This window comes from Lissotriton helveticus, chromosome 6 (assembly GCF_964261635.1).
Source record: "Lissotriton helveticus chromosome 6, aLisHel1.1, whole genome shotgun sequence".
In the NCBI taxonomy this organism is placed as follows: Eukaryota; Metazoa; Chordata; class Amphibia; order Caudata; family Salamandridae; genus Lissotriton; species Lissotriton helveticus.
The window spans coordinates 533,036,406-533,055,628 of record NC_136067.1 but is presented as its reverse complement, the minus strand read 5'-3'; the positions used below and the strand labels follow the sequence as shown (position 1 = coordinate 533,055,628).

Here is a 19,223-nt window from a genome sequence, read left to right as displayed (position 1 = left end):
CAGGTATGATCTCCACGAATACCGGGAGTTCCATGCTATCGACTGGCCTTCAACAGGTAAGAGCCTAACTACAGATTACTATCTCTGGTTACAACCTCCTGCAGCCTGTCTCGATAAGAACGTTCCATTACAGGCTCTATCTGTCACTTTTTCATTTAGTATAGCCGACTTTGACCTCTTAATTCGGGCATAAAATGCACAATAACCGTGAATACAATCTACGGCGCAAATGATGTTTGTTTAAATATCGAAGCTCGAACTCTTTCAATCAGACTCTGACTGCACAATTCGGGCAAAAAATATATGATAACCGCGAATATAACCAACGGCGCTCATGATGTTTGCTTAAGTATCGAAGCTCGTATTCTTCCTCTGTTTATCAGACTAGATATTTACCACGCATTTAGTCTAGTCCTTTAACAGAAAAAATTAGATAATAAACAAAATCACGCTAATGAAGCTTCCACTAAAACTTACTCGTCTTTATCCATTCCATTCTATTCCCCAATACAGTTACGGTTTTTTGCAATCTGCTTACTTTCATCTGACTCGAACTCCAGGGAAACGAAAGATCCCCAATCAAAAGGTAATCAGCCATCTGCTTACATCTCTAATTGAGATAATCCTTACTCCATATAGATATGTAGAAGTTACTGAAACGTGCTCCTTTAATATGTAAATAACAGATAAGATTGTGAAAATTAAACCTATATTGGACGCTTCTTGTAAATACTTTTCTATTCACAGTTCTGCTGCCAATTATCTATCAAACATCTGCCTGCGCAAAATGCCTGAAGTATAATAGATCATCACGTCTAAGGTAACCTAAAGAGTACAGTTTATTTACGTGCTTTCCTACATCTTGCAACCAGTTAGCTATATTAATCATTGCGCCCTTACCTTTTTAAGGTAACCCATGGACAACTAAAGACGCTATAGAATCATTGCCACGCTCCTTTGCCAAACTATGCCTGCGAGAGAAGAAGGTGTAAGCATCCAGGTACACATAAGTTGTGTACATATATGATGTCACTGTATCCATCTAGAAGGTCATAGGTATAAAATAAAATAAAACCTATACACATCCCAGATTGATAAACGAACCCCGTTTTTCGTCATCATTTTTAGATCCCTTTGATAGATAATTGAAGTGCATTTAATTGTCATATATGAATTCTCATAAATGCTATATAAACTTTTTGGATACACTTCCATCTATAAAGAGTCAAGCATTATCACTTATCAAACTGTCCCATTCTTATTTCTGACCCGTAATATCATGGCAGTAGCCGCCGTAATCCGTCCATTTTCACAATTGCCCTTCCTCTGAGTGGAATTCAAATATGACATATATATTTTTCACTCTTAGATATCTGGAAACCTTTAAACCTGAGCCATCCCTCTACTTTGCAGCTGTCTGAATTCGCTGTTGCCACACATCTAGTCTGGGTTAATTAATTTTTCCTGCTGTAAGTACATTTCATTTATTATACTCAGTCCTATTATGTTGACACACTATCAGTGACTTTACCAATCATCTACCAATTAGCCTATGACTAATACAAAAGTCATTAACCATTTAGATGATGTGTCATATTCAGACTCCATATTTTGGTCTATCAGGCATGCATACAGCTACTAAAAAGCTTTTTTGATAATAGCCTTATCTCATTTAGGTTCCAATAAATATTTCATCACGTTATTGACTGCTGAAGGATTCTGTAAATATCTTCCATCTTTTGAAAAACATCTATGTATAAGGATATAAACCATCAATCCTAATATCTTTTCTATATCACATCTCTCAGGTATGTCTTAGACGCATTTTATGTCTTATCAGATAATAGACATGATATCAACTCTAATTGTTGTATATATATATGTGCTGTCCCCAGTTGGTCACAGGGTCGTCTCACTGCATATATACACTCACCCCATATGGGTTAGAGCCACTGTATATAAATTGGTTAAGTAAGTCAAATAACATATGTTTCGCTGTTCTTGTCCACTGTATATAAATTTGTTATATTTGAAGAATGATGTATGTTTTCTTTCCTCATTTTATAGAGCAATAGACGGTCACCTGAAGAAGGCTCAAAAGCCGAAACGCGCGTAGTGTTATCTACCGTATTGCCTTCAACTCATTTGTTGAGTTTTTAAGTCCATTGATTAAGTCTTTTCTCTCCCCTTTTTTTCATATGTTTTTTAAACCTTTTGTGAATGTAAATGAATATGTAATATACACGAGTTTTTATGTACAAAATTATTCACTTTATAAATTGTATTGTTCTTTATAACAACAAATTTGTCCAAAAAAAAGAGAAATATATAAAATATAAAAAACAAAAAATATATATAAACATTTATCAAATGTATAACATAAATCATTAATAAAATCTAATATCAAACTAGCTATCTTTTTCAAGTGTTTTACTACAGTTGGACTATACGTGTTAATATATCCAAACACTCGGATATCGTAATCAAAAAAGAATTTTTTATTACTTGGCTATAGACCTTTTCCAAATGTCTTGTTCTTTCCCTATGTATAGCAAGTAGAACTATATTATATAGGGGTCCCCTTTTTTCAAAATATTTGCAAAACTCATAGCCTGTTCTATGAGGGGATGTGCTAGCGTGTCTACCATATCAAGTGTATATATATATATGTATTTATTTATCTGTTATATGTCAAAATTCTTACCACTTGTTCACTTATAGTTTTTCGTCTTTATATGCAGTTTAGACAACCCTGACAGCACTTGTATGTACAACAGTCACATCCACTTTAATAAACCATCATTGTAGTCACTCTCTTGCTTATTAATCACGATTGAAGCCATGGCGTCTCTTAAAACATTTGGGTTTAGTGATGCTGACTTTATGTCCATGGTAGGTTCATCTGCCTCATTTGACAATAGAACAACAAATGACAGAGAAGAAAATTCTGAATTAAATAAACTTCTAGCCCTCAAGAAAAAAACTAAACGTATAGAACTTCATGGTGAATACATGCTACACTATTTAAAGGCTGGCATTATTCCACAAGGTCTCCAAGTAAAAAATATACCGGGACTATTCACCCATATTAAAGAGTTTCTGGGAAAATGGTCTCTGATCGCAAATCGCTGTTCAAGAGATCACATGATGCTGATTGTAGAGACAGCAAAACTGCTCATACTAGAATTACTCAAAGAAATCGAGGAGCTAGAATTAAAAATTAAATCCTTACCCTCACTGGCAGATGCTAAAAAAGCTCTCGATGATATCGAGAAAGAATTATGTTCGTATAGCGATTACCTAATCAAACGTAAAGCAGATAAGCTACAAAAAGATATACGATTCTTCAGCAAAGAACGGACATACCCATATCTTGCTGATGGTTTTTATGCACAAACAGATGAAAATAATGATATTTTTCCTAACCAACCCAATTCATCTTACAACAGAAAAGTTACTACATTCTCAAATTCGTCCAACTCTGGCAGTGAGGATGGTTCTTTTACATCGGATGGTAGAGGGCAAGGTTTCATATCCAGACAAAATAGACGTCCTTTTTTAGGGAGGCGCAGCAACTACAGGAACAACTGGAGACCCAGATATCAAGGATACAATCAACAACAGTACCAACAAACGATGTTCCAACCACCCATCCAACAACATCAACAACCCATGTTTCAACAACCTATACAATATCAACCACAAGCCCAGTATCCCCAACAATACCAGGGACCTCAAAACAACTCCAACCAATATCTGGAGACAAGGAATGCCAAATACTGGAGACAATAGAAACCGTCCCAATTTTCAATCTAAGTAAGATGACACTCAACGAATCTACTCTATCTCTACTATCCAAAGGACTATCTTTTGTTCCCCATGCGGGCATAAATAAATTTGAACTGTTCATTGACCTAATGACTTTTTTCCGTAAAGTAAGACTAAAATTCTTCTTTCAAAGCAATCAAAATAATATCCATGAAAACAACAAAACAGGATTGGCTCCTAAATCAGTATTCACGCCAGCTCTGGACCAAGTGCCTCCTGAGGTAGGCATATTTGAAAAAGTAGTATATACAAAATTTCTACAAGCAACCAAATATGTACCCAGGACACCTTTCAATGTCACATATGATGAATACCAAGCAATCAACTTCATAAAAAATAACACCACTGTCACTGTAAAATGCTGTGATAAAGGCGGCGGAATAGCTATCTTAGATACAGATCAGTATATTGCAAAAATTGAGACCATGTTAAATGACACAAGATTCTACTCCAAAATTTCAAGAAATACAACCAATAACATCAAAAACAAAATTGAACGCCTCACTACCCAAGCATATAATGATGATATCATCTGCCGTAAAGAGTATGAATACTTGAATGTGGAATTTCCCAAACTAGCGTGCATCTACGGCACCCCAAAAGTGCACAAAAATGCCTCGAATCCCCCACTGAGACCAATTGTGAATACTATAGGCTCAGTCACTGAACCCATTTCAAAATACCTGGACGCTATTTTATGCCCCTACATACATCTAATACCAGGATATATAAAAGACACCAGTCAAATTATCAATCTCCTAGAAGGCGCCCCATATAATGCGGATACACAATGGCTAGTCACACTGGATGTGGAAAGTTTATACTCCAACATCCCATACGAAGGGGCCCTTTGTGCAACTGCCTGGTTCATTGAAGCCTACCAAGTTGAATGTAACAGCAAATTCATCATAGACTGCTTGACCATTGTTCTCAAAGAAAATATTTTTGAATTTCAAGGCACTCTCTATAAACAAACAAAAGGAGTCAGCATGGGAGCATCCTGTGCTCCCACTATAGCTAACATTTATGTGGCTTTTTTTGAACAGCAATTTGTCTTTAAAGAAGAGGCCCCATTCTTTGAAACAGTGCTATTATGGTCACGATACATAGATGACATTATATTTCTATGGAACGATGACCCACAAGTACTAGCTGAGTTTATACAGTGGCTTAACCTCTGTGACGAGAACCTTCACTTCACCTCTCACTACAGCAACGTTGAGATCGAATTTTTGGACATCATGATCAAACATGATGAGAAACAATTGTACGTAGATTTATATACAAAACCAACTGCACGCAATACTATTCTGCATCATACTAGTTTCCACCCCCTAACTCAAAGAAATGCAATCCCTTTTGGTCAGTTTTTGCGATTACGTCGCAACTGTACCAGACTTGCAGATTATGATCGCAGAGCAGAAGAAATGAAAATCAAATTTGAAAATCGAGGATACCCACATAGAATCATCAGACATGCCTGCAAGCGAGCACGTTTTTACGACAGACAACATCTACTCTCTGGAAACGCAAGAACAAAAGATCAGAATCTAGTGTTTGTCACAAGACACTCTGTCCTTAATGATAAAATCAGGCAGATCATATGCTCCCAGTGGCACTTACTAAACATCAACCAGCAAACGAAAGAGACTGTACCAAAACCTATGTTTGCCTATCGCAAAAACAAAAATCTCAAGGATCTAATAGTAAGATCCCGTATGCCACAAAAGAAACAACCAACACAACGCAACATAACAGACTTACAGCCAGTCCATGGTAACTTCAGATGTGGCACATGTAAATCATGTCCTATGGCCATAGAGAATAGATCATTTAGCCACAATGGTATAACGATCGAAAATAAAGACATCACAAACTGCAAAAGTAAAAATGTTGTGTATATACTACTATGCCCCTGTGACAAAGCATATGTGGGAGAGACTTCTCGATCTCTACACACAAGGCTCACTGAACACAGATCGGCAATACGCACCCAAAAAAGAACTGCACCTCTGGTATGTCATTACTTGGAAAACCAACACTCACCAGATGATATGCGCTGGTACATACTAGAAAAAATCTCTCCTACAGCAGGGCTCTGCTGTAACAAAATAAGGCAAAAACGGGAGGTCTATTACATTTTTATATTCAATACTGTGAATGACGGTCTAAATTTAGAAATCCCTTGGGACCATGCAATTCTATAATTATACAATATAAATATACTGCTAAAACACACTAAATACTTGGCTGAATTTAACATTCAGAAAACAAAACCTGTCCAAGTATAAATCGCTACCTATAGGGTCTACTTTCTATGTCTATGATACAACTACTTGAGTCTGTTGCCCTTTTTCACTACCCCACATCGTCATTCACACACACCTGACCTCTATATAAAAGCGGCGGTTCAAACGGCGGGTTTCTGAACCCGACTATCCCGCCCTCAGAAAGCCGACACACCTTCGTGCACGAATACCGGGAGTTCCATGCTATCGACTGGCCTTCAACAGGTAAGAGCCTAACTACAGATTACTATCTCTGGTTACAACCTCCTGCAGCCTGTCTCGATAAGAACGTTCCATTACAGGCTCTATCTGTCACTTTTTCATTTAGTATAGCCGACTTTGACCTCTTAATTCGGGCATAAAATGCACAATAACCGTGAATACAATCTACGGCGCAAATGATGTTTGTTTAAATATCGAAGCTCGAACTCTTTCAATCAGACTCTGACTGCACAATTCGGGCAAAAAATATATGATAACCGCGAATATAACCAACGGCGCTCATGATGTTTGCTTAAGTATCGAAGCTCGTATTCTTCCTCTGTTTATCAGACTAGATATTTACCACGCATTTAGTCTAGTCCTTTAACAGAAAAAATTAGATAATAAACAAAATCACGCTAATGAAGCTTCCACTAAAACTTACTCGTCTTTATCCATTCCATTCTATTCCCCATTACAGTTACGGTTTTTTGCAATCTGCTTACTTTCATCTGACTCGAACTCCAGGGAAACGAAAGATCCCCAATCAAAAGGTAATCAGCCATCTGCTTACATCTCTAATTGAGATAATCCTTACTCCATATAGATATGTAGAAGTTACTGAAACGTGCTCCTTTAATATGTAAATAACAGATAAGATTGTGAAAATGAAACCTATATTGGACGCTTCTTGTAAATACTTTTCTATTCACAGTTCTGCTGCCAATTATCTATCAAACATCTGCCTGCGCAAAATGCCTGAAGTATAATAGATCATCACGTCTTAGGTAACCTAAAGAGTACAGTTTATTTACGTGCTTTCCTACATCTTGCAACCAGTTAGCTATATTAATCATTGCGCCCTTACCTTTTTAAGGTAACCCATGGACAACTAAAGACGCTATAGAATCATTGCCACGCTCCTTTGCCAAACTATGCCTGCGAGAGAAGAAGGTGTAAGCATCCAGGTACACATAAGTTGTGTACATATATGATGTCACTGTATCCATCTAGAAGGTCATAGGTATAAAATAAAATAAAACCTATACACATCCCAGATTGATAAACGAACCCCGTTTTTCGTCATCATTTTTTAGATCCCTTTGATAGATAATTGAAGTGCATTTAATTGTCATATATGAATTCTCATAAATGCTATATAAACTTTTTGGATACACTTCCATCTATAAAGAGTCAAGCATTATCACTTATCAAACTGTCCCATTCTTATTTCTGACCCGTAATATCATGGCAGTAGCCACCGTAATCCGTCCATTTTCACAATTGCCCTTCCTCTGAGTGGAATTCAAATATGACATATATATTTTTCACTCTTAGATATCTGGAAACCTTTAAACCTGAGCCATCCCTCTACTTTGCAGCTGTCTGAATTCGCTGTTGCCACACATCTAGTCTGGGTTAATTAATTTTTCCTGCTGTAAGTACATTTCATTTATTATACTCAGTCCTATTATGTTGACACACTATCAGTGACTTTACCAATCATCTACCAATTAGCCTATGACTAATACAAAAGTCATTAACCATTTAGATGATGTGTCATATTCAGACTCCATATTTTGGTCTATCAGGCATGCATACAGCTACTAAAAAGCTTTTTTGATAATAGCCTTATCTCATTTAGGTTCCAATAAATATTTCATCACGTTATTGACTGCTGAAGGATTCTGTAAATATCTTCCATCTTTTGAAAAACATCTATGTATAAGGATATAAACCATCAATCCTAATATCGTTTCTATATCACATCTCTTAGGTATGTCTTAGACGCATCTTATGTCTTATCAGATAATAGACATGATATCAACTCTAATTGTTGTATATATATATGTGCTGTCCCCAGTTGGTCACAGGGTCGTCTCACTGCATATATACACTCACCCCATATGGGTTAGAGCCACTGTATATAAATTGGTTAAGTAAGTCAAATAACATATGTTTCGCTGTTCTTGTCCACTGTATATAAATTTGTTATATTTGAAGAATGATGTATGTTTTCTTTCCTCATTTTATAGAGCAATAGACGGTCACCTGAAGAAGGCTCAAAAGCCGAAACGCGCGTAGTGTTATCTACCGTATTGCCTTCAACTCATTTGTTGAGTTTTTAAGTCCATTGATTAAGTCTTTTCTCTCCCCTTTTTTTCATATGTTTTTTAAACCTTTTGTGAATGTAAATGAATATGTAATATACACGAGTTTTTATGTACAAAATTATTCACTTTATAAATTGTATTGTTCTTTATAACAACAAATTTGTCAAAAAAAGAGAAATATATAAAATATAAAAACAAAAAATATATATAAACATTTATCAAATGTATAACATAAATCATTAATAAAATCTAATATCAAACTAGCTATCTTTTTCAAGTGTTTTACTACAGTTGGACTATACGTGTTAATATATCCAAACACTCGGATATCGTAATCAAAAAAGAATTTTTTATTACTTGGCTATAGACCTTTTCCAAATGTCTTGTTCTTTCCCTATGTATAGCTATTAGAACTATATTATATAGGGGTCCCCTTTTTTCAAAATACTGGCAGGTATGATCGCAATGAAAGTAAAGGGTGTAAGAAACAGTAAGAAGGGTCTAGGCTAATGAGTGATTGTTTGTTTCATTTGTATTAGAGATTATTCCAATGTGTTGTGAGTGAGAAGCCCTGATGAGAGCCCATTGAGAAGCCGTGTGGCTTGAAACGTGTCGGCAATTGCTATTAGGTTGGCAAATATAGATAAAACGCCAAAGGAAATGTAATTGATTCAGGAAATATTTTGGACTGAATTGTAAAATGCCAAAGGAAATGTAATGGTGTCATTTTGGAGTGCATATGGCACATTGGTTTTGTGTTGTACTTAGGTTGATGTAGAATAATGTCAAATTGGTGTTTGTAAAAATTGTTGGTATTGTATATTGTGATAAATGTTATGTAAATTGTCATGTATATAAAAATATATATGTTACATTATATGTGTTCCACTAAAAGGACATGAGGCCCTTTCATAACTTTGAAAAAAGAGTTGTAGAAAAAAATAGGGTGAATTAATAACCCAATTACCAAAGGAATATACTGTGGTTGTTGTATAAATCAAGTCATAATTGATTAGAATACCAGGTTTCCCCTTGTGGCTTTATAGACTATAGCATGGCTTTTGACTAGGCGGACAGGCCAACCTTGTGGAGGAAGCTGTCACACTTGGGTTTCCCCCAACGTTCTAAGGGCAAAAATCTCACTTTTCTCCAAAACATGGGTCTGTTTGGAAACCAGTCAACACACAGGCACCTCCAAAATGTCCACTGATGAGGGCCTGAAGCAAGGCTGTGTGCTTGCTCCCATACTTTTCACAACAAACCTGTGGAAAGTTCTAGCAAACAGCAGCCTCTCTCTCTCCTGATTAGTTCCCAAGCCGCTTCATATACGCTAGTTCCCAGACGATATAGTAATTATGGATCACACAAGAGTGGGCCTACAATGATCTCTGACCAGCCTCCAATTGTATAACAAGAAGAACTTTCTCATGATCGATCCAGAAAACGCCCAAACCATAATATTTTGCCACTATAAGAATATGAACTCCCTTTCATGCACCATGGGACCAAAGATAATTTCTACGGCAGAAAAATATAACTATCTGGGGGTGTTGATCACTGAATCTGCTCAACCTCCTGCTCACAAAAGCTTGCTAAAAATGAAATCAACTGCCATAAAGTTTTAGCCAGCTGCAACAAAATAATAAATAGTCTCTCTGCTGCAGCAATAATCAATATTACTCACACCTCTCTTCTTCCAGTACTACAATATGGCCACCAGACGTTTCCTTGTTCTAGTTGAGTTGCCTTGAAAACAACCAGTGCGCAGGGTACAAGAGGATCTTCCAACTGCCTGAATACCTACATGGAGTCAGACTCCAAATGGAACTTGGCCTATCAAACCAAACTCTAACCTATGAAGCGTACTTTCTGAAATACTACATACATATATGGAAAGCTCCAGCGAACACCCTCAAGGCTTGCCTCAGAGTAATCTTCGAGAACCCTGGAACTCCATGGAACAGGCAACTACATAGGGCAGTTGCATCCTCCGAAATTGATCCAGCATCACGTGCTGTAGATTGTATTACCTTCATGACATGGAAAAAGGTAATCACTAGGCAGGTACAGCTAGCTTCATTCCAGCAAGACTTAGCTTCTCTAAGGTCCTCCGAGATTTTATGTCCTTTAAATTCATCATACTTGGTGGGAAGGTCCCAATCATATTTGTCAGTAACCATCAACCGTAGAGTGTGGAGAGACATTAGGTACATGGGTCTTCTTGGCCTACCAAAAGTAGATTTTTACCCGGCATTGGCCAATCAAGACAAAGAAAAGTCTACAGACTATGTGAGTACAAACGAGAATTATGGGTGCACCTTCTGTGCTGCTGCCCCGCTTTCGGCGATTCAAGGAGGGCCCTAATAAAACCAACCTATCTGATACAGGGGGTACGTACTTGTGCAGAGGCATCCTTCGTATGTCTTTCCCATGCTGATGCTACTACTTTATCAAGGTGTGGGAAATGTATTAAAATACTCAGAGACTCTCTACAACGTCGGCCTGGAGCCTCTCAACCCCCGCACATGTTCAAAAACTCATAAAAGATTACTATCCTAAGAAACCTGGAACCACCCAGGTCACCTCTCTGGGCCCTTTCCATTTGTAAACTGCTCAAACCCACTACAATTTAAATCGTATGATTGCAGCCCCTAGACCCACTTATGTTTACATCTGCTGGCTTCAATTTTTGCTTGAATGACAGTTAAATTGATGAGATGTCTGCTCAACAAACCAACCTAGGAAAGAGTATATTCACCAGGGCAAGAACGCCTTCTACCTTTACTCAGACCGTGGGGCTCCCTAACTAATCTGTTGCACTCTAAAAACGTATGGAAAGTCATACCAATCTTAAAGATCTTACAAGCGTTTTACATTTAATAATGACACTATGTGAATTAAACAAACAATTTGGCCTTCCTGAGAAGTGATCTCAGCTAGAAAATTCTCATCCGCACAGCTGAGCAGAATCAATGGTTCAAATTGTCTAAAACTTAATTCCGAAAAGACGGAAATGGTAACATTTGGACAATTATCTCAAAGTTGGTCCCCCGCCTGGTGGCCGACTTCCTTTGGAACACTGCCTAAACCGGCCTCTAAGGTTAGGAACCTGGGAGTTGTTTTCGATAATGATCTTAATTTTGTTTCCCATGCCAATCCGACTGCTGCTATAGCGTTCCATAAACTACGATTGGTGAAAAAAATTCTTCCTTCCCTACCGAAGAGTGTGGGCAAAATGCTGGTAAGTTCCCTAGTTCTATCCTCTTTAGACTACTGCAATGGCTTATTTGCCAATGCCCAGATCCGTGTAATTAATAAAATGCAGACTGTACAGAATGCGGCGGCCAGGCTTCTTTCTGGAATTCCCAGGCATAAACCCATAGCTGATACAATTAGAAGCTACCATTGGCTCCCAATAAGAAACCGCATTAAGTTCAAGACACTATGCATAGTATATAAATCATTACACAAACAAGCACCCCAGTTCCCGAGAGACCAGTTGATACCTTACTGACCCTCAAGACCACTTCGTTCTTCTTCTCTTAACGATTTAGTGGTGCCACGTACAAAGTCTGTCTCTTGGGGAGATCGCCGCTTTCTGGTTGCGGCTCCAAAACTGTGGAACACATTATCTCAGTCCATTAGGACTAGCTCCTCCCTCTTGTCATTTCGAAAAAAACTGAAAATGTGGTTGTTTAATCAGTGATTTTCAGAAACTCAGTAGTGGAGAGGTTTGCAGAAGTAACAGCGCCGAGACGCCTACGGGCATTTGTTCGCGCTTTATTAAATGTTATTAATAAATAAATAAATAAATGAATAAATAAATAAATGGTTGGAGAGATCAGTTTCCCATTTTTAAACATGTATAACTTTTATATTTATTGAACTACGTTAAGCTTATGAAAGCTCTTATCTCTTTCAACAAGGCTTGCAAAATTATCCTAGTATGTTGTTTTATATCATGTAATGGTTTTAATTAACTGAATCATGAATAATGAACTTTTGACTTGTGTTGCTTTGCAATGACTTGAGTCACACAGAAACAATGCAAGTCTGCTCTTAAATCCCACAAACCTTTCGTTAGGAGAGTTCTACAGTTGTTTTGTTTTTATTGAGAAAAACATACAACCAATAACTTCTTTTTTCCTACATGCTGGGATTAGTAGAAGATATACTACTGTTCAGTGGAATTGTTTTTCATTGGAACTCCTTGGTATAGTCCTTCTATAGTCCTTTGTAAAGTCCTTCTCCTGCCTTGCTGCCAAAGCCTGGAACTAGGGTGACCAACCGTCCGTAGATTTGACGGACCGTCCGTCATTTTAGTATGATGTCTGTAAGGCGTCCGTAATTTGGGGATCTCAAATTACGGACGCCTTACAGGCATCATACTAAAATCTAAATGGGAAATTTCAGTAAGGAATGCTGTTTCCCTTGCGAGAGGCCCCGTGAGTTTAAAAGATTTCACTCGGGGCCTCTCGCTCTTAACTTTTAATCTGTAGAGGCTGCCTGCAGAGGCCCCTCCCGGACCTGGCGCAGACTGTGGACTGGCCCATTGTCATTCTGAGACTGCAGCTGATTAGCACTTTAGAATGACAATGGGCCCAAATGTAGTGACAGCATGTGGAGTGCATTCTCCTGCATGGGACTAGGGCAAAGCATTCTGCTTTTGTCTTGGCGCCATGCTGGAGAAAATAAAAATAGAATAACTAACAGCGTTTTCACTGTACATTTAAAAGACAGATTTCAACATACAAATACAAAAATACTGTGTATTAATGTTTATTGTTACTAGCACAAATCTTGGTTGGCGAAAGGGCAAGATGTCGCTTTGCAAAGCTGTACGCATACTGAAAAACTGTGAAGTGCATGATTGGCGCAACCTTATATAAACTTATTTTGACTTGTATTTATTTTGGTTGTCTATTTACTTATATATATGATTGTGCCACCTCCTCTGATATGTCTGTAAAACGTATCTTTGTCCCAAAGTTTTGTCCTGAATTTTGACCTTCTGTCCTGAATTTTTGTCCTGAATTTTCACCCTTTCTCCTGAATTTTTACACTGACCGTCCTGAATTTGCACCCATGCCGGTTGGTTACCCTACCTGGAACACCCTTCCGCTCTGGCAACCTCCGACTCTGCCCCAGTCTTGATAAAGATGGTGCAATAACAGGAAAACCATCGAAACGCGTTGACGCTGTTGAAAACACAATTCAAGGACTGACATAACTTGGTTGAATATTTATTGGGTCAACATATCAACTGTGGTGTTCCTGAGTCCAATTGAATGTGTAATTGTATTTGACAAGGGTGGTGTCATACACTCAGGGGAGTGCCCATGTATAAGGGTCTCTGGTCTGTTTGCGGGCAGGGAGTGCGTCTCCTGTGGACCTGCGAACGCTGTTTCTTGCCGTCCTTCAGCCGTGGACAGCCTTTCTCTAATGAGTTAATGTGCGCTTCTGCTGCGGGCTTCCGGTGCACGCCTGGTTCTTGCGCAAGTTGTCAGCCTACGCTAGGTCGGGAAGCTTTGTGGGAGGGTACGTATTTCAGCACCACGGGCAGCGCGTGAATGAGATCCTTGCCTGTGATCGATAAGTGCAAGCTCCTATGAAAGCTCAAGGTAGTCAAGGTGCAGGCTTGTCGGGCGGCTCGGTGAGAGAATGCTCGATTCAGCACCTTAGACAGCTCTACTGTGCGCAGATATCTGGTTGTTGAGCGTCTTGAGGTACCTCTGTAATAAGTCTCCGTGGGGTGCGTGTTAAATAACCTCTCACAGCTCGAGAAAGACAACACTTTGTTTGATCAGTGCGCGGTCGTAAGCCGGCCATCCTTTCTCCAAATGTCTATTTGTTTCACTTGTTGTCTGTATGCGCTTCCTGTCAGATCGCGCGCTGTCAGGCGCCTGTACTTAAAGATGCACGCGGAGAGAGAGACGGCTGAGTGCGCAGTCCCAATGGGGCTGGTTCCCTAGGTGAGCAGGATGAGCGCTGTCAGACGGCTCTGCTAGAGGATACGTGTTTCGCCCCGTCGGACAGTTCATAAAGGGAAGCCTGTCTGTTAGCAGTGGACGCGCACTCTTGAGGAGGCCTCCTCCTGTGCCCAGATCTCCAGCTGTTGCGTGGCTTCTCAGGATGCGCAGTCAGGCGGCTCTATCAGAGGATGCTTGTTTCAGCACCTCGAACAGCTCGTGAAAGAGGGCACTGATTGCATCTCTTGTCAGCCAGGAGACCTGACAGAACCCGGTAGCCAATGGGCTGCTCCATATGCTTCGCACCTCAATGCTCATCCGCCAATCCCGCGGGCCGTGGGAGGAGCTCGCCCGTTTCAACCTTTCTAGTTAAGGCTGCCGGTGTAAGTCTGGAGCTTGCTTGGAGAGATTGAGGCTGGTGGGGAAAGAATATTTTTTCTTGGGAGGCTGCGCTTCTGAGGGCTATCAGACGCCGCGATAGAGTTCATACCTCCAACCGCATGGGAGCAGGAGGACTGCCTATCTAGAAGAGGAACCCCTGCTCGGAATTCGCTGCAAACCACAAGCCCCTTGTTTCCCTTCCCAGACAGACGGACCGTTCAAAGTCTGAGCAGCACCATGGAACAGGGAACATATCTGCCGGAGTTGATGGCAGAGAAGGAGAGCCTGGACCCCTCGTTCGTGCACGCCATGCGCCTCCTGACTGAGGGTAAGCCACGCATGTACCTGCACACTGCACCCCTCCCCCTTAGTACACAGCAGTAGAAGTCATGTCATCCTCGAGACGGGCAGGGGTGTGCGCTGTCAGTGGAGTGTGCATGTGCAACGCAGGCAGGTCAGGTGCGAAGGCGTCCTCCGCGGCAACACGCAGGGTGCTGATTCGCCAGTCCAGACGAGTGAAACATGTCCAGCACTTTGTGGTCGAACTCTGATCGCCTCGACAACAATGCTCCGCTCAGCTTCATGTGGTGTTAATGACTTCTAGCTCATACATTTCGTTCTCACTAATTTTGAGCGGGGTTCTCGACCAATAGTGTTCTCCACAAACGAATTTGGAATGCGCAGACCTACCTCCCTCCCATTAACTGATATTTGTGTTATCCAAGTGAAGGCTGTCGGTAACTCACCTGGCTAGGTTTACTCATCAGAGTTAGTTGATGCAATATTTTGTCCTGGGCCCGTATTGTGATAAGTGACAGGGGTAAATGGGCGGGGCAACTCCAGCTAATAACTTATTTGGCGTCCTAAACATCTAAAAAGTCAGTTTCCAATTCTCAGCCATGAATGCTGGTGGTGTTGGTGAATAGTTAGTTAAACTGACATCACTCAACGGGTTTCCGTCAATACCTCATCTAACTGCAGGTGACATCCGTGTCTTGAGAGGGACCAGGGTGTCTTCATGGAAGGCTCCCACGTGCATTCCGCTCCTGTCATTGCTGCAATAGGTCATTCCGGTTATGACGCCAGAGCGTCGTTGCGCATATAAACACCGCTTATCCCAGTGGCTTCTCGGCTGTTGCTGTGTCAGATGATTGTCTCAGGGCCGTGATCAGGTGTCCCACACATGTTTACGTAATTGAAAACATATTTCTAAATCAAACGCAATCCGGTGCCTGTTTTGCTAATGCAACTCACTAGACTAGAGTGCACGGTTGTTCCTCGGCTCTCTGTTTGCTTTCTTGGTTCAGGTGAGTCATTTATTTGGCGGGTTGTGTGCGTCAATGAACCGAGGCCTGATTGTTTACATCATGGAAACGTTGGTTCCTACACAGACATCACCACCCTCGGGCTATCGATGATTTATATAGCGCAGGCCTAAGCGTCCATGTATAGGTAATAACTTCCCAAATAAACTGTAGGTAGAAAAGAAGAGGGGTCCGCCAGTTAAGGCGGGAAACGATGACTGTCCATGGGGGTCCCATATTCCCGTACACAGATGAAGCATGGGGTAAAGAGACCATGCAAGCACTAGTAAAACTGTGGGAACCCTTGAAATGAATGCCACCAGGTTGAACCATGGTGAATAAGACTACGTCCATATAGTAAAAGGTGAGGCTTTTAAACATCTTGGAGCTTATTAACAAGCTCCTTAAGCCGCCGGTACATCTCTTTTTCCCGGTAATAAAAGTGATGCACCGGCGGCGCACGGGGCTTGTAAATAAGCCCCTTTGAGTCGAAGATTATCCCGATCTGTGGTATCGTCAGAGACATTTTCAGGTACTACTTTGATCTCAATGTTGCATTCTTTGCTTCGCTGTGAAAGTCTTCAATTAGTAGGTCATGAGCTTGTGGTACTTTACTTACCCTAGGGTTGTGTCCTAACACATTTTGCCGTACAACAAAATATACACTTGCATGCATGCTGTTGCCACATAGTGAACTTAGTGTCGGTCACCGAACAAGCAAGAAATAGCAAGCTATGTATTTAAATATAATCTTTGACCCGCATGCACCACAGACAGGTACAGAACTTTACACCCGGCCCAGCACTAGCCATTAAGTCTCACTATGGTTCGGCAAGCAGCAGTCTTGCAGGAGGAATTGCGATTTCCTTCCAGCAGAGGGCGATATGTGCTTCGTGTAACTAGTTAGGACACGCAAATTAAATGGTCCCACGAACAAGACATCACAAACCCCTCATTCTACGAACACCAATGGAAAGTTTAGCCAACAAAAATAGAGCCGAAGGCGAGAACAATAAAGGCCTGCCTTCTTATCCCCTATTATTATCGTGTTAACAGCACCTGGGTGAGGGTGGTTTTCGAAATATATCAGTTAACTCTGGAGCCATGTTGGAGTTGGAAAGAAAAAAATGCTCCGTGTGCCTTTCATTTATTTATTTTCTCGCCAAATATGAGCCCTTCAGTGGACATTCATTGGGACAGCACGGAGGCAAGCACGCCTAAGCTGCAGTAAAGAGGCCTATAATGCCCCGTTTCCAGTGATATGTCTATTCTTAGCGAGAGCACTCTTACACTTCTAACGAGAAAGCTCCGCATTTCACCTTGACTGTAGCGGGCCTCGGCCCGGTCTTCTGGGCGCCTGCTCGGAAGTACAGGGCACGGGGAGTGATGGTAAAGAGGGCGATGTTGCTCCACATCGTATCTCTTCACCAGCAGGGATGACACACAAGGGTGCCCTCCTTAAAGCAAACACCGTATTTTAAAGATGAGATGTGGTGCAAATTCAAACATTATATGTGTATGTTTCCCACCTCTTCAGTATAGCCCGGGGTTCGAACATCCGACACACACCATGTTTTGAGATTCCGGGCTCTCTTAGTTACTTTAATTGAATCCATTTGCACATAGTGACACAACCAACCCCGCACTTCTGACCTCAAATTTTAAATTAATACACATTCTGCCTTCCTTGAGGAGCACATCTGGTGTCGTTTAGGAAACAGCTGTGATATTATCTATAGAGCAGAAATTACCAAACCCACGCCGATGTGGTTATCACGGACCCGCACAAGCAGAATGTAGGTGAATGTGTGAATTAAGTTAGAGAACATGAGAAATCACGCGGTCCCGCAATTAAAACTCAAACAGACCCAGCACATACTTCTCAGTGTCCCGTGCTGCCCAGTGGACTGTGCGTCTCTGTGGGCTCTATGCCACGCTGTGTTCTGATCTCTCCATATGCTTCGTCTCCCTGTGTGCTCCATCATGTATGCTAACTGTGCGCCCCTGTCCACCCCAATCCATCGTATGCTCTAGCTTCCAGGCTCAGCCTCCTTTGGTACTCTGCACCCTGTCTGCTCTCCCTTCCTGTGTGCTCCACTTCCCTATATGCTCTGTCTCCCTGCGCACTCTCCAATCTGCCTGCTCTTCCATCCTGTGTGCTCCACTTCCCTGTGTGCTCAGCCTGCATAGGTACTCTCCACTCCGCCTGCTCTTCCTTCCTGTGTCTCCCACTTCCCTGTATGCTTTGCCTCCCTGCGTACTCTCCACTCTGCCTGCTCTTTCTTCCTGTGTGTTTTTCTTCTCAGTGTTTTGAGAAAGTCTTGAAAATATTTCACGAGCTCGCCCCTTCCGAGGAAACAGCCTGCCACAGATCTAGCTCTGGCACCCTTACCTCCTATGCCTGTTTTGGCATCGTTCCCTTCTATTGCAGTTCCACACATAAAGGAACTCTTACTTGGCCTCAAATCCTGCGCTCCCACTGGTCCTTGCAGGGTGTCCACACTCAGCCTTGCTCCCGAACTTATAGCTGATTTCCTGTGCAAGGTTTTTTATAATATTTTTCTATCTGGGTAATATCCGAACATCTGGAAGGAAGCCACTGTCTTACCTCTCCTTGAGAAGCTCAATGCCAACCCTTCAGAGTTGAAGAATTATAGGCCTATCTCTCTCCTCCCCGCCAAAATGCTGTAAAAATTTATCTACATCGAGCTTATGAAATATATTGAATATCAAGACATCTTGGACAGCTCTCAGAACGGTTTTCAGGCAGGTCATAGCACTGAATCCGCCTTGGTAGCAGGCTCGGACTGTATCCGCATGCAGGTCAACCAGGGCGGATCAGCGGTATAATTCTGCAAACCATTTCCCCAGTTTGCATGCTTCAGTGACTGCGGGAAGTAGGAGTTACCAGGAGGGCCTTGCAGCTTCTTCACTCTTTTATGCACGGCACAACCAATGTCGTCATTTACGGCGGGTTCAAAGCCAAGGTCTTCAGCCTTCCATGTGGGGTCGTGCTCTGCTTCCCTGTGTTCTACTTCCCTGTGCATCACCTTCAAGGCTCCCAACTTTGTCTACAAAGCCATGCATTGTACAGGTTCATCACGTCTTAAAACCTTGTTCCATTGGTACACTCCATGC

The 19,223-nt window shown here is 41.1% G+C and overlaps 1 protein-coding gene across 1 annotated transcript in view; it reads left to right on the top strand.

Moving 5' to 3' along the window:
* The first annotated feature begins 14,828 nt into the window (after nt 1-14,828).
* Nucleotides 14,829-19,223, top strand: part of KHDRBS2 (KH RNA binding domain containing, signal transduction associated 2) — a 1,768,831-nt gene continuing 1,764,436 nt past the window's right edge. Inside the window, exon 1 of the mRNA XM_078646808.1 lies at nt 14,829-15,109. Coding sequence (XP_078502934.1) covers nt 15,019-15,109 — 91 coding nt within the window. The 5' untranslated portion in view covers nt 14,829-15,018. The remainder of the gene's footprint in view (nt 15,110-19,223) is intronic.